Source organism: Olea europaea, chromosome 15, assembly GCF_002742605.1.
Source record: "Olea europaea var. sylvestris chromosome 15, O_europaea_v1, whole genome shotgun sequence".
Lineage (NCBI taxonomy): Eukaryota > Viridiplantae > Streptophyta > Magnoliopsida > Lamiales > Oleaceae > Olea > Olea europaea.
The window spans coordinates 29,486,773-29,511,528 of record NC_036251.1 but is presented as its reverse complement, the minus strand read 5'-3'; the positions used below and the strand labels follow the sequence as shown (position 1 = coordinate 29,511,528).

General features: G+C 35.3%; 2 protein-coding genes across 8 annotated transcripts; both read right to left on the bottom strand.

The window, feature by feature from the left end:
- Nucleotides 1-117: 117 nt before the first annotated feature.
- LOC111410817 (kinesin-like protein KIN-UB) lies at nucleotides 118-12,191 on the bottom strand. Of its 6 annotated transcripts, none has more exons than XM_023041375.1 (19): nucleotides 11,770-12,190; nucleotides 10,620-10,720; nucleotides 10,414-10,536; nucleotides 8,411-8,596; nucleotides 8,046-8,267; nucleotides 7,748-7,904; nucleotides 6,784-6,933; nucleotides 6,402-6,490; nucleotides 6,043-6,246; nucleotides 5,049-5,147; nucleotides 3,180-3,314; nucleotides 2,934-3,068; nucleotides 2,520-2,655; nucleotides 2,353-2,445; nucleotides 1,851-1,976; nucleotides 1,584-1,709; nucleotides 1,350-1,493; nucleotides 681-809; nucleotides 118-586 (listed from the first exon to the last, which is right to left on the bottom strand). In XM_023041375.1, exons 1-19 carry the CDS (start codon nucleotides 11,897-11,899, stop codon nucleotides 426-428), a joined length of 2,646 nt encoding a protein of 881 aa, XP_022897143.1. In that variant the 5' UTR covers nucleotides 11,900-12,190; the 3' UTR covers nucleotides 118-425. The 6 variants fall into 6 exon arrangements, with proteins under 6 accessions (XP_022897143.1, XP_022897146.1, XP_022897145.1 ...); XM_023041378.1 differs by having other exon boundaries at nucleotides 11,688-11,851; XM_023041376.1 differs by having other exon boundaries at nucleotides 426-631; nucleotides 662-809; nucleotides 11,770-12,191.
- Nucleotides 12,192-12,616: 425 nt separating this feature from the next.
- LOC111410816 (nucleoprotein TPR) lies at nucleotides 12,617-23,658 on the bottom strand. 2 transcript variants are annotated; one of them, XM_023041373.1, is made up of 13 exons: nucleotides 23,208-23,658; nucleotides 20,998-21,182; nucleotides 20,818-20,921; nucleotides 19,741-19,821; nucleotides 17,776-17,879; nucleotides 17,588-17,674; nucleotides 16,777-16,979; nucleotides 16,115-16,316; nucleotides 15,976-16,026; nucleotides 15,799-15,897; nucleotides 15,648-15,707; nucleotides 15,122-15,246; nucleotides 12,617-14,195 (listed from the first exon to the last, which is right to left on the bottom strand). In XM_023041373.1, the coding sequence occupies exons 1-13, from the start codon at nucleotides 23,526-23,528 to the stop codon at nucleotides 12,968-12,970; spliced, it is 2,850 nt and encodes a 949-aa protein (XP_022897141.1). In that variant the 5' UTR covers nucleotides 23,529-23,658; the 3' UTR covers nucleotides 12,617-12,967. The 2 variants fall into 2 exon arrangements, with proteins under 2 accessions (XP_022897141.1, XP_022897142.1); XM_023041374.1 differs by having other exon boundaries at nucleotides 15,122-15,243.
- Nucleotides 23,659-24,756: the final 1,098 nt, after the last annotated feature.

The following is a 24,756-nucleotide window of genomic DNA, read 5'->3' as shown; positions in this document are numbered from 1 at the left end:
TTCTAACGACTTATTTTCGAGTTTTGCTCAACCGAGCGTCAATTCAATCTATTCTAACATGTGGCAAGAATTATAATTTGATGAAGTTCAATAAAGAGTTCGAGCTTGATTCCTGAATTAAGGAATCTAGAAACAAAATTAAACAAGTTCATTATCTTCTTATATACAGAGCTCATGAATGGAACAGTAACTTTTACAAAATTGAAGCTGAAGCAACCGTATATTGGGATTCTCCCACCAAAAGATAAGAATATTTAATGCAGGAACTGATAATCGAATAAAGATTAAAGTACATAATTTATCGCACGGCCCTCTTGTATAGCAGAAGCTATACCTCTTTGGAGCCAGCATTTTTATAAGCTGTGGAGGACACTCCCAACAAATTCTATGGCTAGCAGTACATACAAACAAAAGTAAGGTAATAATTAAACCTCAATTCGCAAGCGACGCATTTCAGCTACAAAGGTTGAACTTGATGTCAAAGTTCGGCGAGCAAGTGCTTTAATGTCCTCACGAGAACAGTCACGTGAAATACGAACGAGCTCCCAGAGGGCTCCTCCACTAATCATGTCTCTTGCATTTACTTCTGGAAAACGACATGAGAGAAATTTTCAATTTGGATACCATATATCTATATATATATATATATATATATATATATATATATATTAGACCATTACCGTGCTGTGCCAAGTGACAGACTGCAAGTTCTACATGACGTCTGATAAGCGACGCTTCATTGTTAGCATTTTGTACAATCCATGGCAATGCACCGTCTTCTATCAAGAGAGATCGCCCAAGTTTTGAGCCTAATATTGCGCATTATCATGAGAACCATCATACAGAAATAATTCTTCACCTCGTTGATGATGTACATGCTAACAGATATTTCTCCCTTGCATTGTGCTCAAATTTCTGGAAACATGGTATCCTGCTAACTTGCTAAATGTTCTTTTTTAAAGAGAATTGTCGGGAAAAAACTTCTGTATTGGAATGCCAAATTTCATTGATAACACCATTTTTCAAAATGGAAAACAACCACTATATGTTATGATGCAATAAACAAATATATATTATGCCCTTGTTTGAGCCACATTATATTCCTAAGAATGCATTTTTGAATAGTGTATTGATGGGAAATGTGTGGTTAAAAAATAAAAAAAAAGTTTTGGATTTGCGTATACTATTATTTTATTGAAGAATGTGTGGTTAAAATAATGTCAAATCACTGTTTTAAGAATTTTTTTAATTTTTTATTCTTATTATTATTTTGTAAATGTGGCTCAAACATAGCCTATATGTTTATTCAAGAAAAATCAACACCTGGACAGGCATTCTAAATAACTTACCTTGAGAAGATGCCCTGGAATCACACTTGGCAAAATTTGCAATACCACGTGCAACTTGAGAGAGAACGTCAGGATGTCTACATCTTACCATTCCTAACAGAGCTTTGATGCCACCTTCAGATCTCAGCCTCATTTGTAGTTTATCTGCAATGCCATGGCTAAAAAGACTTGAGGATTGAGGAAAAAAGGCTATAGATATATTGAGAGGCGAACTACAAAATCAAATAATCATACCATTGCCACACAGATTAGCTAAGGCTCCAGCAACCATTCGAAGAGTCTGTGGATCCTCAGCATCGGAAGCTGTCATTGCTAATAGACAAATTCCACCTTGAGCCATTATAAGTTCTTGATTGGCCTCTGAATAAGCAGAAAAGATATTGTTCTAAAAATGACGTAGCTCCAAATAGTACATCATTTAGTTGAAATGGGCACCCTTACCCAGCCAAAAAGGTGAAACAGGTAAAAATGAAGTTAGAAAGTAAAGTACGAACAAATTACCATTCATTGCCAGATTGGCAATTGCACCAGCTGCAATCCTGCTAATAGTTTCATCCTCATAGCTTCTAAGAAGCATCAGCAATGAAGTGAGACCTCCAGCTTCAACTATCTTTTCCTGATTTGCTTCTGCAGAACACATTACATGCACATATCACTTCATGAGATATAATGTGAAGTGGAATCGAGCAACAGCGAATCAAAAGTCATTTAAGAATGTGCAACTGCTCTGAATTGAGCAAGTAATCGAGAGATTATTTAAGAAATAAACATGAATGTAAAAGCAGTACGAACTTTACAGTGTCCCCTCAGAGATCACAGGAACATTTTTAAAACTAGTCAATGTACTTACATATAAATTCAAATTTTCATGATTTTTGTCAAAAAGAACAAGAAAAAGTTAGGACAGCTGATCAAGTCTCTGAATATAATTTGTTTTAAGAGAACTGTAAGAAGAAAAAACGGAGGAACTTTTAGGAAGGTGAGAGCAAGGAAAACAGAACACCTTCAGCTGCCAAGTTGGCAACAACTTTTATGGCATGTATTCGTAAATTAGCATCTTCTGACTCGAGCAATGACAAAATCTTTTGCAACCCAACTGTCAGATAGATTGGTAGATTAGTTGAAAGTACAAGGAGAATGTCATAAAGTCGTGCAAACACTAATTGGCACCTTGTTCATGAAGGTTCACAATTGATGCTCTTTCTCCATTACTACTGTCTCTAGAATGTAGATGATTTAGGGGAGAAAGGCAATCTAGAACAGCAACGGTGTTTCCATTTCCGCCTCTCTCGAGATACCTTCTACTCTGTGAACATAATATCATGGTCTGGTGCTGTTAAACTACAGTCTACAAGATATACATGACAGCTCATGACCAAAAAAAAAAAAAAAAAAAATCTTACACAGATGTAAAAGCTCATCAATCATTTTGCAAAATTAAATATTCTTAAAGACAAGGCCAATTATTATAAAAGGTCGTAGATGCACCAAACTGACTGTAAAAGGCTGAAATTGGCATTAAATATATGGTAACAACCAAATAGTCTAGATCAAATAATAAGTGCACCTCAATAAATAACATACTTGATTAGCTTCAGTAGACAGCTGTGATAATTGACTTCTCAAAGCTCTGACATCTTCTTCAAGTTTCTTCTTCTGATGACTCTCCTGTTCCAATATTTCCACAAGGTTCATAGCATCGATGTTTCCATCTGCCAACTACATGATATCAATCGGTCATATTTTATTACTTTGAAAATCCAGATCCAAGGAATTGCAAGGATTCATATAATGCTGTCACAAAATACTAAAATTCATTTAAAACCATACCTCTGCCTTCAAAAATTTAAGCAGCTGAAGTTTGAGCTTATTATTTTCTTCTTCAGCTGCCTTACGAAGACAAATTTCATTTTGAAGCAATGTTTTCATCTCTATGACCTCGTTGTTGACAGAATCCAAGGGAACCTTAAAACAAAATATTAATAATAATAATCTCAAAAGAGAACCTGAGAAAAGTGAAACAAATAGAGGTGTATTCACATTTTTCTTTTGCTTTGAGTCAATACACTGAATTTAGTGTCAAGAGAAAATGAATCGAGTACTAATAGAATGTGTGAGCACGCACTTAACATAGGAATTTATTCGTCATTTTTAAGATATCTTATAAAAAAATCCATCTCTGACAAGGTTAATTATATGAATGGTCACTGAACTTAGGCCTACGTAACTCAATGGTCACTGAACTTCGTCAAGTGTTATTACTTCATAACCGAACTTTAAAATGTATCTCAATGGTCATCGAACTTTGCACCGTGTTAACCATCCGTCACTCAAATGGAAAAATCCGTTAAGTCTAACAAACGGCGTGAACTTCAGTGACGAATGGGCAACACGGTGCAAAGTTCGGTGACCATTGAGATACATTTTAAAGTTCGGTTATGAAATAGTAACACTTGCACAAAGTTCAGTGACCATTGAGTTACGTTTTTAAGTTCAGTGCCTAAATAGTAAAATAGGGCAAAGTTCAATGACCATTCATATAATTAACCCTCTCTGACATCTCTTTTTCAGCTATCCACCAACGCACAAACAAAGACAGAAGGTATCAGAAAAGTCCTAAATAAGAAACAGAATAATGCCTAAAAGTGTCTAAATAAGATACAGAATAATGCCCTTCGTCCCACCCTATGTTGCTCGACTCTCCAAAAATGGAGCATACGTGTTGACACGACATGACACGGACACCGACATGGGATACAGATCGGATCCTTGGTTTTGAAATCGGACACGACAGCAAAATGAAGAAGACGGCGGAAGGTGGAGTCTTCTAGCCACACTGAATTTTGTCTATGGAGATGTACTTTTCTGGCCTTGCATCTGTCTATAGATGCTTCTGGAATTCTGCTTCGAGCCTGGGAGAAAGATGATAACAGAGTTGGGGAAGAAGACGAAAGGTTGCCCTAATGGATTGAAGAGGGCTTGGACTGGATTTTGGAATGTTTTATGAGGGCTTTTGTAAACTCCAATGCATATAATGAATGAAATTACAATTATTTTATTGGATAAGTTGTATGGTCACTCATTTAATTTGATTTTATTCTTGTATTAATTTGTTATTTCTTATATTTATCTAAATGAACTGTTTATTTTATAAATAAAATGATTTAGTGCTATATCCTTTTTTGATATTAAATTTAAAATTATTTCTATATTTGTTTGTTAATAATATATAAGACATTGACATTGATTTTTTCCTTTAATTTTTTTGAAATGTCATTTTTTTCAAAGAAATATTTTGTAAAATGTATCCCCTGTATTTGTAGCCAAAATTCGGATCATTTTTAACCATATCCTCGTATCTTAATTTTTATAACAAGAAGAATCTAACTCCCAAATATGTACTCGTATCCGACACCCACACCCGAGTCCAAGCAACTTTGGTCCCACCCTATTCTTGGTTAAAGAGTTAAACCAAGATAAACGTATAGGGCATCATCTGCTCGTCTAAGCTTCCACCTTTTCCTTCCAATCTTGACATACTTAAGAATCATCTCATCCTTTTACCTCATGGAAAGTCCTTAACATTATATTCGGATTATATAAGGTAGCCATCTGTGATTCCAGCATGCATGGCCAAGCAGAGAGGTTAGCAGATTAAACATCACGAAATAAAAGAAGACAGTTCTAAAGCTAGACTACCTCTCCATTGGCAGCACACTTTTGTTGATTGACACTCCACTTCTCCTCAAGCTTCTTAATTGACTCCATGTAATCCATCTGACATTTCACTTTCTCCTCCTTCAAGGGAAAAGTGAAAAAATTTAACTGAACATACCAGGATATTCAGTAGTTTGAAGAGGATTCTACTACTGTATTGACAATTCTAATAAGATTCAATTATATTTAAGATGCTTCTAACATATTAGTAGTCTTACTACAATACTTAAATGACCTTTACTCCATTGCATTTGTCACATATTTAGAATGCATCAACCATATAATTCAAAACCTTTACTCGTTGTGTGGTTCATAAGTCAGTGTTGGCCAGATGATGTATTGTTAGGACAAAACATAGAAGTGGTTATCAGCTTAGCTAAGTGGGATGCCAGCATAAACTAGGAAAGGGATTAGGTACTTTGATGCCTTCACCTGACATCAAAACATGTCATTTGATATTTGAAAAAAAGTTAGGGTGCGGTTGGTTTGCCGTTTTCGGGCCATTTTCCGTTTTCCGTTTTCAAAAAATGTGGAAAACGCGTTTGGTCCATCGTTTTCGAAAACGAGTTAAAATTTATAACTGAAAACGCAAAACGACTTTTTATCATTTTGAGCGTTTTCAGTTATAAATTGCCAAAACACTCAAAACGAGGAAAACGGGCCGTTTTCGAGGAAAACTAAAAATCTTTTTGAAAATGAAAATGCAAACCAACCGCTACCTTATATTCTAGCAATGTAATAAAAGCAATTCGGTATTTGAATGATACTAATTAACTCTTAATGTGAAATTTGCATCATCGAGAAGAAAATATCTAGGTTATACTCAACTACATGTCAAAGTTTTTGCTTATGATCAAACAAGTATGTAACTCAGAAAATCTGCAGTAGTTTCGAGGAGGCTTCTGGTTATGATCAAACCATCATGTAACTAAAATAGAAAATAGGTAGTTGTTTCAAGTGTATGATATGTAACTACCTCTAACACTTCTGCACAGTTCCTTTCAGCCTCAGTAATGCGTTTCTGTGCTTCCAACCTGATTCTCTCAACCTCATTTTCATAAACTTTTTGCTGTCTTTCATTATCTGCAATGAGTTTGTCCAGTTCTATCTCAAGTCTTTTAGACAAGCTCTTGTAGTCAAATTCTTCCTTAATCTTCAACATATTCTCCACCTTCATAGCCTGCAATAGATGGTAAGTGATGTTTGAACACATTAATATGAAATTCAAATTCTCTCTTAAAAATTACTTCTGTCCACAAATGGCAAAAGGAAGAAGCAACTTGGTTTATTCCTTTGCACTATTGCATTCGTTAATTTCTAACTATTATATCTCACCCTTTGTCCAAATAATATGGTACTTGCAGTCTCTGCTCGATGGCGTGGAGATGGACCAACTGTTACAACTAAAGAAGTTCTAGACGTGCCTGCAGCATAAAAGCAAATCCAAGTAAATTAAATGTGATTTGTAAAGCAATTAAAAGCATATTCAACTTCCACTTTTTGCAGATACTCACTTCATTATAACTTGGTGGTGGATTAGAGGGATAAAAATTGGAACAGGGCAAAAAATAAAAGTTATATTTGGAAAAGTATATATTACAGCAACTGAAAAATATTAACTCAAGAAACTATAACTAAAATTGCTCAGGATCCAACAAAGACCAAGCCCATAGTTGATCTTGAGATGTAAATGATGAAAACAAATACATATAGTCACCTCCAAACGAATCTTTAAGCAATCTTGTAAGCTTTGAGTCTCGAACTGGGACATGAGAACTATTTTCAGCCAATGCATTTATGCATTTTCCTAAAGCACTAAGTGATAGATTTATTGACTTGGCTTCTTCTAGCATGTGTCCCTCGCTTCCTTCAAGAAACAAACATAAGTTATCTCATATAAAAGTTATATAACACAATTGAAGCAAAACTGCATTAACAAAAAGCACACAAAAAAACACAAACAATTTGCAACTTCTGAGATGGTTTCTAATCTCTCCAGGACAAGAAGGAATTTACATTTTCTTTTTCATTTTTTTTAGCATTCGAACACAAAGAAAGCATGCAAGAGACACTAACCCTTTGAAATTTGAAAATAATGTTCCCAAACTAAAGATCCAGAATATAATTTCATGGTAATACCATTTCATGGGACCACGTCTTCAGTACAACAAATTTTTTATTGAAATTTATAGTTCCTATATCGAATTCCAGGATAAGCAACGAGTGAAAATTTAACAACTATGTTCTAATGCCTATACTTTTCCAGGCACAACCTTCCCTCCCAATGTCAAGTGGAAAAAATAGTGGGTCGACTCAAACATCTAAAGGAAATTTGCTTGATCAACACAAAGTCAAGCGATCGTACTAGTATGATATTTTTCACCATCCAGCTGCATATTACATATGAGTCACACTCATATAAGCTACATGGTTCACCAAACAGAATATGTAAAACTAAGTCTTGTGTTGAGTCGACAGACAAAAAACCCACATCAGAATAGTTTGCACAGCAAGTACAAGCAAAGATTTGTTGACTTGTAGATTCTGAATATATTCGAGTTTATTAACTAGCATACAATAAAAGGATAACATTGTTTCCGTGCATCCAATTCTTTATCTAATAAAGGGACAAAAAATGCAAATAATTTCTAATAATAGTAAGTTCAAAGTATTATATGCACCTGATTTGTGAACACGTTCAGAACCAGCAAGATCTACAACAACTAGTTTGCCTTTTCGTAAGATAGGTGGCTTAAAATTACCAACCGAATGAGAACGATTTTCATTTTCAGTAGAAAAATCATCTTCTCTTCCCAAGACAGACCTCTTCACATGTACCTGCATTAAGCCATGTCACTTGTTTGGCCCGACAAGCTATGAAATAATTTCAAATAAACAGTGTGAAGAGATGCAGAACATTCATATCAGAAAGAAAAGATAATAAGAAATCACAGCAATATAGCAAGCTCTTTCATTTACCATGAGAATGGCATGACTGCGGGAAGACTCAGTATTCAGCTTAGTATTAGCAGCAATCCTATGATTTTCCCCCAAGCGTAAGAGGTCGGTGAACTTTTGCTGGTCACGGATCTCCACAACAGATGCCCCTGGTAACGAAACATCACCATTTCTTTGATCTTCGACAATGGGAATATTATCATATGCAGGATTTAGGAGATCCAGGATGGTTTCCATGTATAGCTGCACATATACCAGTAATTCCAGATTAACATTAGAATTATTATTCAATTTCTAAAGTTTTCTGAGGAAGACCAAATAAAATATAGAGAACAAATTAACAAAGGTGACACGATTATTTAATAGTGTGAGAATTACTTAGCAACCTGCAAGTATGAGACTGAAACAGAATCAGTTTCTGAAGAGATATTCGAAAGTATATCCTCCATTGAACGAACCATTATACCACGAGCAGAGGTATCTTCATCACCAAGTCGCCCAAGAGTATATGTCTTTCCAGTGCCAGTTTGACCATAAGCCATCACTGTCCCATTGTAACCATCTAAAACACTCTGGGAAAGAGGGAAATGAACAAAATAATTGCTTTATAATAGGTAGAATACGAATGACATGCAATTGAGGCTAAAACTAAGTATAAACTCAAGTCTTTCTGCAAATCTTTCAACATAAAGGTCCAAGCATATCACAAATCGGTACACATGTAACTGCACACTAAAACCTTGCTGTTTTATAGTCTGACTCCCATAATAACAAAATTTGTATCACAGTTTTCATCTTAATATGTATTACTACCCTATTGTATTATGTGCAGCATATTAGAAGAAGCATTGTTAACTGTGTCACATCTCAAAGTATGACTCTGAATAGGAAAGCTTGAAAACTCTAGCTAAAATAACTACCAATTGTATAACAATCCAATTGTCCATATTATGGACAATTGGAATATGAACATATGAAATCATAACCCCACATTTTTGTACAAGTCCATTGCAAAATTTGTAAAACACGGAAATTCCTCCTATGGTAGTGTTTACGTCCTATGTGTATTAGACCCACACACTTTGGACACCCCCCTGCCACGTGGTGTTTCCAATTTATATATATTTTTGACATTTCCAGCACATGAAGGACACAACATCAACATGCCTCAAAAGCGCCCAACATGACACGTGGCATGTAGATGCTAAAAACCTACCTCGATGATGTGAAAAGCTTCCTGCCAAAATAAGCTAGACACCAGATGGTGTCTCCCCTTGATTATCAATTCATTTAAGTATTCACGAGATTGAGTATAAATTTTTGCAGAATAAGGAAAAAAAATTTGGGGTATAAGTGCGAGGGTAACACCATTATTCATAAGGATTTTGAACTGCTTATGTAGAGGAGGTGTCCCCACATGAGGGGCACGTTCTCTGGCAGTGAACAAAGATCGGTCGAGTTTGTTGCTTCCCAATTTTGGTCTTGTTCGTATTCAAATTTCTCTTACGTTATTCTGCTATAAGTAATTTTTTGGGTACTACCTCATAATGGTTTGTACAACCACGGTCAGCTGGAGTCTAATTGGATGTCTCAGGGATTTATCTCGGCTAGACTTTATTTTTGTTAGCTCGTCCTCCACTTGATGCTTGTTCAGTTGGACCAAATGCCTCGTAGCTACTTGCTTTGACAGGTCTCCTGCCTCCACTCTTGGTCAATCGGTCATTTATTCTCACCAGTGATGGAAACTGGATAGCTAAACTTCAAGTGTATTCTCGTGTCACCTAATTGGATGGAATCTTTCCTCATCCAATTGAACGTATACAACATGTCTAATATTTTTATGTTACTTTTAATTTTAATTCAAGCCCCCAACCCCTCAAGGATATAGAAAGCCCCATCTTCTGACCTTTGGAATTTAGAATTAGGATAAATTCTTGAAAATTTGTGTAGATAGTCAAAATAATGTAAGAATAATTAGGCAAACTTCATATCACTTATGATTGTCATTGAGGAAATTATTAAGCAGTCATTAATTTTGTCCAAAGCTGAATGCAGAACATTGATTTGTTAGACAATTTTGCAGGATCACAGGTACATTCGAAGGATAAGAAATTGATTGGTTATCAGGACACTGTAACTTCAACCCTTTTAATGAAAGATTTAGCTCACGGTAGCAACAGACAAGGCTGATTCAATAAAATATACTACATCATACGGAATTTTCTCCAAACATTCTGTATTAACCCCCAAATGCTATGAGCAAAATACATTGAAATTGGCAAATTAAAATTCCAACTAGAGAACCTCAAAAAAATGGAAGCCAAATATTAATGTCTTAAGAATCAAGTCCACAGAGCTTAGAAAAAATAAAATGCCTCAAAAGACACACCTCGACAACAGGCTTGGCGACAACTTCATAGACACGCTTCTGTGATGAATATTCAGTAAGAACCTCGTCAAACTCATAGGTATCTGAATCCCAATTGTTTTTCCGAAGTTTCAACCTTTTAAGCTGTAAATCAAAAAGTAACAATGATATCACGAGGGATCTATTTTATAAGAGGACCATATTAAAAGTGAGAAAGTGCTATGAAACTCAGGCTGCAACTCCACACAATCAGCAGAATCTGCATCTGCTGCCATCTCTTCAGCATTTCGAGGTCGCAATCTTACAGCGACACGAACTCTTCCGGAAACTGTCCAAGACCATTGAAATATTCCAAATCAAATTTATCATGCGATGTCGGGGGAAATGAAGATTAGAAGTTCAACTTCACACAAAAACAAAGCAATTTCCAGCAGTAACAGTGCTTCATTGATGGAATTCATAGGAAACCATTTCACTCCCTCAGAATGCTCTACCAATTAGGCTGAAACTATATTTTTATTGAATTGAATCTACTGTCAAACCTCTGAGGAAAGAATTTATATGACTTAACCAAGCAAAAAAACTATTTAAAATTAGAGTTTCATAATAAATGTTCATGATCAGTATTACTATTAATGTTTCACTGCCTGAATGCAAAAATCTCATCAAGATTGCAGGTGTATAAGCAATAATCAATAAATAAACTATTACATTTGTATATTTAGTATTTTCTTTCCACGCGACACCCCAAAAAATATTGCCAATTTACAAATGAGTTTGACAAGTGAACAGACGTGTATTTATGAAGCTCTTGAGGCTGCTCTAATCGCAAGGATGAAAGGAAAGATGAGGAGGGAAAACAAAAACTTCAGTTTATCAAAATTGCTTTTACAAATTTTAATTTAATCCTTGCAATTAATTTTCTGTCCTAAACACAATTTCACCAGTCACCGTTATTCAATAGAACGCCCCCTGAACTCCACAAATAATCATATGGTTTATAAGTATTACTAGAGGTTATGACTTACGTGCAGATACATTCATCTATATACATATATATACAAATTCTATTGTACAGAACTAGATAATCGAACTACTGAACAAACTTTAATCACGGTGTTTTTAGCAATATAACTCCAGCTTACGATAAAGAAATTTATACCCACGATATGTAATTAAATCCACAGTAAAAAAACAGAGACTGATACAAATCACATTTTATCACATGCTCCAAGTTCAAAGACTAAAAAAACTCTCCAATGTGAACTGCATTTCAAGTTCAATTAATCAAGTACCAGAGTTGTTTTTTGCATTTCTACTCCTTAACATTCAGATCGCTCGTATAGAAATTATGAGTACTAAATTCGCTTAACTCACCGGAGTCGGTGGCTCCGCCAGGAATGCTGCGGCGAACATTCGATGCCGGAAGTTTCGATTTGAAGGAAGATGACGTACGGAGATTCGGTGCCTTACTCGAGCCGTTTCTGTAAACTCCACCCGTAGCCATCTCACTATATTCTTCTCTTCGATTGAAGAAATGAAAATTTCTCGCCCACAAGACACTCAAAAGCTACCAGAAGGGAAGGGTGTTGCCTGGGAATTAACGGAAAAGGATAAGGTGTTTTTAGTCTTTTCACCGTCGACTCTGAATTCAAAACAAGCGGACAGCATAAAAGTGAAAGAAGGATGCAAGAAGGCCTTGTTTGGTCGGAGCACCAATTCACCACCAATTTGCTCACTGAAGGATAAAATTGGAAAGTTGTGGACTTTTTCAGAGCAGCGACCTTGGTGTTTTTATTTTTTATTTTTTATTTTTTAACTTCTTTTGTTGTCCAAACAGTACCTAAAAGTAAAAATACGAATATGCACCTCTCCGGGCTGGTCTGGATTGTGAAATGACTAAAATGGGCTTCATCATCAGCACGACGTGCTGAAAGCTAAACTGCTTAAAAGTAGTGCGGGCAGTGGTCTTAGCTATTGAATTTTTTCCATGCAACAAAATCAGAAGAAAAAACAAAGTTAAAAATTCATTTTGTTATGTGCCTAAACAAAGTCACAACCCCTCCAACAACAGTGAATTGCTTGTAAAATCAAACAGACAATTCACATGGGCTGTATAAGGTTACAGAAAGCATAATGTGAACTAGTCTCGAGACTCGTCTTTTAATATGAAACAGCACAGAGTTAACGAGACTCTGGTGGTGTAACTGAGCAGTAAAGAATGAAAATATTAACTACTTTAAATTATAGACTTCTAAGACCATGGAATCAAACCCTGCTGTCCAGTTGAAAAAATCTCAAAAGGCACTATACGCCTCAGCATAATCCTCCACCACAACAGCAAGTAGCAAATTCAACACTGATGTTTCTTCTACAAGATACTCACCTCTCAATTATTTACAACTATCGGATTCTAGTGAAATATAAGTTAACAGAATTCAGATCTTGAAAGAAGAATAGTTTATGATAGCGTTGCAACTTCTTTCACGAGGCAGGTCAATTTACATGTCAACCTCACCATCCTGGCTCCAATAATAGAAAACGGGTGTAACTTTCACTATCTATGACATGCTTGCTATCCAACCGAATCTTCTTGAGTGGCTTCATTGTCTTCATCCATTTCATCATCACATCTAGGATTCTTGTCAGCTTGGCCACTACCGACTGTTTCAGCATCTGAAGAACCTTGAGCATCAACTCTGTTTTCATCATCACTATCAGTGCAGTCTTCCGTATCAGAATCAGAAGCAATTTCTCTCTCACCTCGATCTTGATCATCACCACTTCTGGCAGCATGACTGAACTGCTCTCTCAAATCAGGATCAACAATCCCAATCATTTGGCATAGTGCTTGACGTTCATGATTTCGTCTGGCAGCGTCATCCAACTTGGACTGTGGGATGTGTTGACTCTCAGCTACCATACCACTAGACTCATGTAAAGCTGTGGCACCCTCTTCATCGTTGTCTTTACTCATAGGAGAATAATTTTCTCCCTGAACGGAAGGTGCCGTGCTGCACGCCCAGCTACCAACAACTTCTGAAGCCAAAAGTTCAGCTGTTCTGATAGTACCTCCAGCTTCTGTGTCTTCGATTGGGTTCTGATCCTCGAGGGGGCTATTTGGATGGGAGTAATGTGAGGTCTGCTTCCCAGCATTTTCCTGAGCTTCGTCAGCATGGGTTTCATCATCAAGCTGCATTGTATCCCCAGCTAACGTGCTGCTTTTATTTAAATCTATATTCCTGCCAATGTAAAGTCCAGGGCTTTCAGTCTCTAAAACTCGCTCAGTTTCAACATGCTCTCCTTCCAAAATCGGTACCGCTCCAACACTTTCCGTCTCAGGGATTTTCTCAGCTCCAACTGCGTTTCCCTCAGAAATGGGTGCTGTACCAACACCATCAATATCAGAACCAAAGCCACCCTTCACATTACGTTCAACCCCGGTGAATTCTACTTCTTGCGTGTCTTCACCACCTTCTTGGCTTTTGACATTGCAGTCATGCTTCTCGGTGACACTTGCTTCATCACTTGATGACTCAACTTGAACCTTGCCATCTCTATAGGCAGATGTACTGGATCCTGCCTTGCCAGCATTATTACTTTGATATTCCACTTCTTTTTTTCTGATCAGTGGTCCTTTAACGTTAACAATATTTGGATCGAGGTCAATATCAACTGAAGTAGTCTCATAATTCTCTTCATCTTCTAGTGTCCTTTGCATCGACTTAAGCTGTTCCTGCTGCTTTGCAAACAACACAGATATCTCCTCTGTCGTAGAATAGAAAGCCCGAAGCTGCGTTTCACTGCACCAAAGTGAGGTATAGATAACCATTACTGAAACTTGGGTACTCAAATTTGGGAAACATTAAAGATGCATCACAGACAAATCAAGCTCCTCGCAGAAAAATTTGTAATATTCATGGCCAGCCAATTCATACTCGTATAAGTCCAACTTGAGTAGTCCTATTAAAAAAACTTGACGAGAGGAGAGCCAGCAAGAACCTTCTTCCAATTATTATTATTATTATTATTATTTTATTATTATCTGACTCAACATGCCAGATAATCATAGAATTATTTAATAGTTCAAAAAATTTCAGAGAACACGTTGAACTGAAATTACATATTGCGGGCCTGGAAGGAGGGTTGGGGTTGTTTAAATGTCAACCAAACAATTATGACACTCCCTTCACTAGTTAATAAAAATTGTAACATAACAAAACCAAATACCACACCCCAACATTTGAAACTTCTTCGAGCGTTAAAATGAAAAGGACAAATGATAAACCAGCAAAACAGTGGAAGAGCAGTCAGCCCTGTCTGGAAAAGTGGGGAATTTTTGTCTCTTACTTTCTTATAATCATTTATGGTAACATGCTAAATCAACAAATCATTATAAGCAGAGCAGTCAACATGCTGTCTGGGAACTGGGAAGATGAGGAGTTTCTGTTTATTACTTTACTATTATTATTTCAAATCTTAGTCCTCGATTGATACCCATATTTCCAAAATACATTTTTCTTTCTTCTTTTCAACCGTACATTATTCAATAAAATAATATTACATGTAAACCCAAAATTTTTCCTTATTTTTTAACCACACATTCTCTATCAATCTACTATTCCAAAATGCATTCTATACCAAAAATAGAGCTCAAACAGGCACTTAACAGGTTAAATCAACATATTATACGATTCACTTATTGCTTGTGGGAATTGTGGGATCTTACCGCAGCATGATTCTTTCCCTAGCCCCTTTTAGTCTACGCCTCTCAAAATCAAGATCCCGCATTGCAGAATTGATCTCCAGTTCAAGAGCAGACACCTTTGCCCATGCTTCTTCACGAGCCGCCTGCTACAACAGCAAGGAAAACTCAGTTTGAAAAACACAAACCCTTTGTCAATGTGCAAATTACCATTTTTGGGACTATATGGTTCTGTAGATAAAACTTCAACATAAATTCTAAAACCTAGCACATGCTACCCCCAAATTGGTCCATATAATTCACATGCAAAAGTGACAGCCATCCGTCGCGTGTATGCCAATTTTACACCAACACAAAGTGACTTCCCCTCCCAACCCCAACCCCCGCCCCCATGCTCTTCCCTCTTTGTTATGTAGGTATACATTATTTTTTAATTTACTTCATTTTACAAGTAGCATTTTATATGCATTTTATTTAATTGAAAAGTAGATCAATGGCTGTAAGAGTTGTGGTTCTTGTAGAGATTCACTTATAAAACTGCAAATCCTACCTTCTCGTGCTCAAGTTCTTTCCTCAGTCTTTTCCTTTCATGCTCAAGTTCTTCCACCTTCTGTTGTAAGTGATATCATCATGGCACAGAGGGAATGATTAGACGATTTAGATAGTAGAGTATCAAAGCAGGCAACAGGAAACAAGTATACTTTTCTATTGCTGGCAAAAGCACGCTGCTCCTCACGAATTTGAGCCTCCAGTTGGCGAACTCTATTATCAGAAGAAACCAATTTTTCCCTGGTGTCTTCCTGCCATTCAAAGAAACATGATTATACTCCAAGATGAGACATTGACAAATGATGAAAATATGTATAGCTATAACATACCAATTTGGACCTCAAAGTTTCCACTAATGAACACCTTTCCTTCTCCGCTTCCTGGAATCAAAAACGGCAAAACAGGTAAAATAAATAATTGCCATAAACTTGAAAAAGCAACAATTACAAAATAAATCAAAATTTGTACCTGAAGCTTATTTATAATTTCTTGCTGCTCTTTCTCTCGTCTCAATGCAGCATCTGATATTCGTTTAGTTTCCTCCTCAGCCTCAGCCTGAACTCTCTGCATCGATGCTTTCATATCTACTGCAGATTTCTCTCGCTCTTCTCTTCTCTGATCACGTTCTTCATCTAATAAGGTTTTTAATTCAGAGATAGATGTCTGCTGGCTGAACCAATCAAACATAAATTAAAATTCATCCTCGCCCCTTGAAAATATTAATTCTCTTTGATTTTCTCATAATAACTTATAACACAATAATTTTGAGGTACAATGTTCAGATTTGAGCTAATTTGCAATATTTACTGAAGAAGTAAAGATGTGCTATAATTACCAAAAGGAGATTCTCACTGGCCCTGTAGTTAGTTTTGGCAATTATTTTCTGAAACATCTTAAATTTTGACATCCAAACAACAAAAAACAGATAGCATTCCCACCCTTCCCACAAGAAACCAGGTGAACTTTGACCAGAAAGTCCTGTAATAAATTGAAATATTCTAGCAAATTCTACGAAAAAGGAAGCTTCTTTAAGCATGATCTACAGAACCCAATGAAAGTAAGAAAGCAGATTATAATCAGCAGTAGCATTTTCCATCAATTTAACCCTTCAAGATTATTATAAACCTCACCTATTAATTATTTCATTTGCTTCAACACATGACTGCACAGATGCACTAAGTCTTTCATTAAGGTCTTCAATGCTATGTTTTTGTTCAGAAGATATTCTATTTAACTCTGTTAGTTCCTTCTCTTTAGCCTCCAAAGACTTGCGCAACTCACTGAGCTGATCGATATAAGATTTTGAAACTGATTCTTTCAACTCTCTTATTTCCTGCAAAAGCTCAAATCATCATCCATGGCACTGACAGAAACACGTGTCAAACATGACAAACTGCAGGAAAGAAGCCCTCAAGTGAAGGAATATGGTTACACAGATTTATTCCTTACACAAATGCCCAAATAAGGAACTGCATTCTCTTTTTGTGGCCCACAAAGGGGGTGAGATAAAGCTCACAAGAGGGCGTGGATTATATACAATTTTGAACTATATAAATTAAAAGTATTTTGAGCACGTTTGGGGTGGCTTATAAGAATGCTTGTAGACCACCCCAAACATGCTCTTTGATATGTTCCTGCTGCTTTACAAAAAACTTTAGAACAGCAAGAGAGAAACATATCAAGATTTTTTACGGTAATTTGCTAAAGATAAGCTACATAACCATGATTTTTTATGAGCAAACTTTTTGATGAAGTTATTCAATGATAAAGTACAGTCTAATTGACAAGAAGGCAGCTCCATCACTAATACCTAAGACAATCTTACATAAGGCAGAAGCCGAATAATACTTGGATAGTCACCCAAATAATCCACGACATACGCAACTAGAGCAACAAGGAAAACCAGAAAGGAAGAGGATAAAATGCCCGTGCGAGACATACAATTTCATGGCACTCACTAGCTGCACGGTTCTCCCTGCGCAATGATTCAATGGTTACAACTTGGTTTTCGAGAAGTTTCCTCAGATCCTGCATATGCATTTATATTTTATTCATATAAAAGTGAATCCAGTCTGGACTGACAGAAAATTTGAGGTAACAATTAGAACAGTTCAACAATGCAGATATACCGTGTTTGAACGTTGAAGGCTCCGAAAATCGTTAAGAGAGATTGGTCCATCAGAAGCACCAATTCCAATTCCTTTTGTTCTTTTGCTCTCAGCACCAAACTCCTCTTTAGAAAAACATCAACTAAGCTATAAGTACAAGAGAAGCACATATCGTGTCATCCATGCAGAACTTAAGCATGTATTCCAGATGTACCAATGTTCGGTAATACTAATACCTTAGAACATCAGTTCCTCAATTAAAGTAGTAATAACATCAACAAAGAAGAGAACATCATTCATCAAATAAAGCCATTGAATACTGATAATAATACAACCAATTATGCAGATTGTTTATCCAGAAGGAAGTTATTTTCTTTGAAACGTTAGCTAATTATTATTTACTCAGTCTCCTAAAAGAGACTTTATTTTATCTCAATTTTCTGTAATGTATATCTATAAATATAACTAAATTCAACCTCATATATTACCATGCGATAGATCATTTTTCCAGCAAACATATAAAAATTAGGGTGACTAGAAATATAACCCAACCAGCTTTCAACAAATAAAAAGTTGAATTAATGTCGGGCATGCCTCCTATATACATAAAGAGCCATATGTGTAATCTCAGTGACAGGAGACAACATCATGCTTAGCCCTTGTTTTGTGAGGATTAAAATCAAATTTTTAGTAGATTTTAATAGAAGTTCATGAAATGTGTTTTTCAAAAGTTGTGAGACCCATAAAATGTGGTTAAAATTATTTATTGACTTTAACTTAGATTAAAATCTAGATTTTAATTGATGCCAAACAAGGGCTTAAAGATTCCAAAACTAGTGATATCAAACATAGAAATTGAAAAAAATGCTAGCAACTTAGGATCCCTGCATTACTTAGCCCATGTTTGGTATTAATTTAAATCAAATATTAATATTAGTCAAAGTCAAACAATTAACATTAACCACATCTTTTATGGATTCTACAACTTTTCAACTACACATTTCAAAAACTTTTTTCAAAATCTACTAAAAATCTGATTTTACTCCCAACCAAATACGGGCGGCTTAATAGTGTTTCTGTAACGACCCAACCTCTGTGCCCAATCCGTTAACCAGTACCAGGATTCAACTTAAATATCTCTCAAGAAGAGATCACGTGTTCAAATCATGAGGACGCGATAAAAATCCGTAAGGAATAAGATAGGTTCAAGCTCTCCTAGAGTGGACAATACATATGATATAATAGGTTGGGTAGAGATCGTGTTGTAACAAAAAACGCGCATTTTTTGTAATAACTTAAGCCTCATGCCCGATTATTCTCCTTAAGTAATATCGACTTTGGGATTCAACTTAAGTCTCTCTTAAGCAATGGTTATATGTTCAAATCCTGGAGATGCAATATAAATATGTGAGGGGTTAGATGAGCTTAAAATTTTCCAGAGCGGACAATACATGAGAGAACGGCTGGGCGCGAAACTTGGTCGTTATAGTTTCAGCAATACTAGCACAGGTCTGTTTAAAGTAAAATACAAACTCATTAGAGTATCATCACAACAATGACTTTTGATTTCGATTGTCAGCAAATTTACTTGACACTTACATACTTTTCTACTTCATTCAACTCACAAAGCCTAATTTGATACTTCTCTACATTTGGGTAAATGGATCCATTTATTCTTTTTTACTCCCTCACAGGTCATTTCCATGGTAAAATTTCATAAGCTACATCCTTTTCAGTTACATAATTCAATGCTATTTTAGGCCGAATTCTTCCCCTAACCATATTAATATATTCCGTCACAAATTTAACTTCAATACATTTTACCTAGACATATTCACAGATATCCTAATTTCTCAGCATCTCTTCTAGGTTCACCACAAACCTATCTTAGCAAATATCATTTCAACCATATTCGATCACGTATATGTTGTTTCTTTGCAGCCCACTCTGTTAGCATCCTTGGTCTTTCAAAACAAAAGATTTTACCTGCCTTCCTCTTCAGATGTCCACCATCAATTGCGAGAGCGGGTTTCTGAACTTCTCGAAATACAAAGGCAAAAGCAAGCTCTGCAAACATGTCGGAGAAGGGAAAAAGAAGTCAAAACTCAAGTGTAAAAGAACATTAGTATATAGAATACAGACAACGTTACAAACAAGCTATAAACAAATACACCCATGATCAGAAAGACTAGCTGCATTAGGGAAAATACAACAAGAGATTGTGAATTTTTTGCAATAAACACTCTGATTCGCAGATTTTGAAATTGGAACTGCAAACATAGTGTTTTCATCATTAGGACCTAAGCCTAGAAAAGACATAAGGTAATTCAGAAGACAACTTTAAGACGGAAAAAGGAAAATAGCTAGTAAAAAGCACAAGAAAAGAAAATTTGCAAGGATGAAAATGAGTCGAGGATGCTAGCAAAATGAGTGGATGGAGAGCAGAGGCTAGATAAACTGAGACAATATGAGGCGGGATGATTCACTAACACTTTGTGACATTACTTATTACATGTCTAAAAGTCCTTGAGAAAAACAAGAACAAAGAAAACAAATGTTTAAATATTATAAATGACAGAGGCATCAAATAACTTTCAACCAAAGAAACAGTTTCTGTCCAGTAGCCAATTAGGCTCTCACTGTGGTTTAAAACGAGCTAGATCCGAACTAGTTTTTGACCAAAAAAAAAAAAAGGGAACACTCATGATATATGCATTCGGGAGTTATTCAAGGGCTTGGGATAAAGAGACTTTATTAACACAGGTAGCAAAATGGATGTTTTTGTTTAAGAGAAAAGTGGACAACCCATGAATAACTGAATACCAGCAACAGAACGTTTTTGTTTCGTGGGACAAGGGAAAACAATTTTAGCAATGACAAGTGTATATTTAACCAGGAAGGAAGTCAAGGTACACCAACAAAACTTAAATAGCATTTGCAAATTGAGGATGGACTTATAAATAATGTAAAGCTAGGCTAAAAGGTAGGTACAACTGTACAGCTTCACCTAAAATGATACACTCAAATAAGAATTAACTTTAAAAAGCTAAGCACCAACTTTACCATGTTGTGGAGTAAAAGCTATTGAGATGATGTCCCCATGACGCAGTTTTGCTTCAGAGCTACTTTTGTTCAACTTCTCCCAGTTTAAATATGTTCCATTCGTGCTGAGGAAAGATTAAACGTCAAAAAAAATCTCTAGACCAGATTGAATAAAGAAAGGTTGACAAATTAACATACAACCTAGAATCTTTCAGGAAAACAGAAGTACAATTGTTGGAGAGATGTTTCATGTCATCAGTAGCAACCTTCTTCCGGTAAATCTTACAATGATATGCGCTAACTGCAGGTGAGATAATCTGGAATCGGGAATCATCTACTAATCGACCAAGACAGTGTTCATCTGAAGTCAGAAGCAAATTCATGCCCTGTTATGGCAATATGTCAGTCAATCCTTAAATCGCATCTTTGTTGCAAAGGCTTTCGTCGCAATATGAAAAGCTTAAAAGGGGAAGAGTGTAGGTCAGTGCCCAAAATAGAGGCCAAAACAGTGGTTATAGCACTGATCAAAATCTGATAGAGTTCAGAGCTACAGTTACAGCAAAGATAAAGTTTTAGGTACTCAGATAGATTCTCAATTATATGTTCTAAGTTGTTTCACTTGTCATGTATATTAATATTGACAGATTGGAACAAGATCCAACGGATATTCCAATGATAATATTAATATTATTTTTAATATTTTTTCTTAACTTCTTGGTTATATTTTCTAAATTGTTTTGCACGTCATGCGCATTAACATTTGCAGATTGCAAGACACTCCATATAATCACATAGCCCCTATTTGGTTCAACTAAAAAAGTTTATTGAGATCCAAGTCAAAGTCAACAATTAATTTTAACTATACACTTCATGGGACTCACAACTTTTCAAGTATACATTCCATCAACTTTCATTAAAACCTACTAATAGCCTGATTTTTATCTAAACCAAACAGAGGCATAATATTGTTTTTTCTTAGATAACTAACTAAAAATGGTCACTCATAAACTATGTCAACAATTAATATTTTGCGAGTCTTACATATTCTCAACAAGAATTTTCAACAATGTGCATTCATTAATATCTAATGTTTCTTATATATACAAAACACCATAAACCACAAAAACATGGAATCAAAACTAAGCAGCATAAGTTCATCTATTGCAGTAATTGATCAAATCAATTAGAAATGCACGCCAGTAGAAGGTTTTGCCATAAGTATGGAAACTTTTACAAACGACAAAGATTTCCTAGAACATCTGTTGATACCACCTTTTCAATTTTATTATAAACCAATGGTAAGACTTCACATCCAAATTTCCCTCTAGAGCCCCAAAAGATTGGTTTGAATACTGAAAGATAAAATGGGGCAGAGCAATAACCTTCACTAATTACAGATGTACAGTTAATTATCAAGAGATTAAGGCTTCAATAGCACACAACTTTTACGTATAAAAATCATTAACTTAAATATGTGGATTCAAATATTAACCTATACTGAATTTAGTACACCATGAATAAATAAACAAATAAATCGTAGAAACAAAAAAAAAAAGACGTGAACATGTTAAGAGTATTGGAAAAGTCCAAAATCATTTCATTGTAAGACTTTGTAAAAGCAAATTATTTGCAAAATCTCTGATTAAACAGGGTGAAGTCAACCTCAATACAAAAATAATTCACTCACAAAGTTACCAATTGCAGAGGAAAAAACAAAAAAAATGCTTCTTGCTTGTGTTGGCACTGCAGAATTGTTTAAAAAGCACAATTACTAATTTTACCCTCTACAAAGAGGGTTCTTTTTTTTTTTTTTTTTTTTTTTTTTTTTTATTTTATTTTCCCCCCCAAAAAAGGGTTTTTTTTTTTTTTTTTTTTTTTTTTTTTTTTTTACGTCATAACATTGCCAACCAGAGTGTGAATATTGTTCACATTAAAATACCATACCGCCTTCAGGTTCATTAAAAGATAAAACTTGAAAGTTCTATCTGAAATTTCAGAAAACTACATGATACAAATTGAGAAGTGTAACAGTGAACACCTAAAAAGAGTAAGATTAAGGATTTGTGCAGTGGTAACAAACATGAAGCCACTAATGCAGGTGCTTCACCGAAGTCAGATAAAAATTTCTCTCTCTGCAAACTACAATATAAAAATTCCCATTGCAAGCTATGGTTGAACTTCAAGAATCTCTCATACTGAACTTATCAAAGAATTTCAATATGAACACTGAAGTCAGAAGTTTTCCGCAATGCACACCTCAATTTGCGAAATTATTACCTTTGGCAATGCAGGGTAAAAAAAAAATGAAGACAATTACTCAAGATCCCAGTGAAAATTACAGGGTGCAAACTGAAAATATCGTAAACTAACGTATTAACAAAAAAATCAATAATTTTTAAGCCGCGGTGAACCTGGTGGCGCTTCCGGGCCTTCTCAGATATTGCGGTGAGCACGCCCCAGACATCCGGATCGGAATATTGAAGCGGCTGAGAAGCAAAATTTGCAGCCACTGATAATATGAACTCTTCAGGACTCTCTGCATTTTTTGAGAGAGGCGAACTACTGTTATCATTGTTCTTGTTATTGGGATTATTATGATTGCTGGCATTGCGGTGTAGATGGGAAGAGCTGGACTGGGAGAATACGGGAGATTGTTGGGCAGTTTTCGGGGTCGGATTCGGGCTGGGTATCGAAGCCTGTGGAGTGGTCGGGTTGTCTTCCTCCTTCGCCATTTAATTGCAGACACTCGAAGTGTATTACTGTGTGAAAAGGGTTTGGTAATGGCGGGGATTTTGAAACCCTAGTTCTTATTTGATTTCTGGGTTGTTGCGTGTTGGGGAAGAGAGGAGTGATTTTTTTTATTTTTTTTTTAATTTATATTGAACTATGCCACTTTAGGGACATTTTTCTAAATGGTCTATCACTGTTCCTTTTTATGGAAAGGTCTATATTTTTCTTAATGAAATGATTTTTTCTATATTGTAATATATATTTTAATCTTTTAAATATTTTATCTTGTATTTACTCTATTTTGAATATTTGAATATAAAATCATTCTATGATCTAATAAATAAGAATAATCTACAACATAAAAATCATATTTGTTAAGTAAAATACTATATCCTTCAAATGGTAAATTTGTATTTTTTAACTGCAATATAATATTTTTTATTTCTTCTAACATTTTTTCTAATAAATTATCTAATCCTTCAATTATATATCTTGACATTTATCAAAAATAATCATTATGCAATTATCCCTGTGATTCTTTTAAAATCTTAAAAAGATTTATTCTAATTTTAGCAAAAATTTAATAGTTTTACCTTAACTTTGGTCTAGACTTGTATTCTTAGAGCCAAGTGACCTTCGAGCTCTGAATTTGTAAACTGCTTCCTTTAACGGCTTCCTGCCTTCACGAAATTGTTACTATTTCAGTTGCTTACTCTCATTGTATCAACTTCTAAAGAATATAATTCTAGACTTTTGTTAAAGAAAACTCTTTTTTTTTTGCTAAAATAAGACGGAAACTTTCTATCAGATCTTTCAAGAATCTATGGGAAAAAGGTTTAGAAACTTATATTGATATCAAATTATTGGAATTTTATTTCTACTGAAATTGGTACAAGATTTCTATTTGGTACAAAAGAATTTCCAGAAAAACTGGTGTTTCTAACTGGAAATGATTATAAAAGTGGCTATTGCTTACAACACGAGATTTCAAGATAGGATGAGATGCCTTTATCTATGTCAAGACATCTCTATTTATACAAGTTTTTGAGATCCTATTATATCATTGAATACATCAGCAAAGGCACACTTGCCTCTCTATTTTCTTTCTTGGGCCTACATCTTCACATGTTGGTTCCACTTTTCCATCCAAAGACCATCTTTTCTATTATTGCTCCTTATCTTCAATGTCTTCACATGTAGTATTATTGTCCTTCATACACCTTTGTTAAA

Bases quoted from the DNA above. Each gene is read 5' to 3' on its own strand.
- LOC111410816 (XM_023041373.1), bottom strand. From the start codon at position 23,528: ATGGCGAAGGAGGAAGACAACCCGACCACTCCACAGGCTTCGATACCC. The intron at 21,183-23,207 runs GTTCACCGCGGC...TTGCCATAACAG, and splicing joins AGGCCCGGAAGCGCCACCAG to GGCATGAATTTGCTTCTGAC. The intron at 20,922-20,997 runs GTTGTATGTTAA...ATCTTTCCTCAG, and splicing joins GTTTTCCTGAAAGATTCTAG to CACGAATGGAACATATTTAA.
- LOC111410817 (XM_023041375.1), bottom strand. From the start codon at position 11,899: ATGGCTACGGGTGGAGTTTACAGAAACGGCTCGAGTAAGGCACCGAAT. The intron at 3,069-3,179 runs GTATGGTTTTAA...GATATCATGTAG, and splicing joins TTAAATTTTTGAAGGCAGAG to TTGGCAGATGGAAACATCGA. The intron at 1,494-1,583 runs GTATGATTATTT...ATGGCATTGCAG, and splicing joins AGCTAATCTGTGTGGCAATG to ATAAACTACAAATGAGGCTG.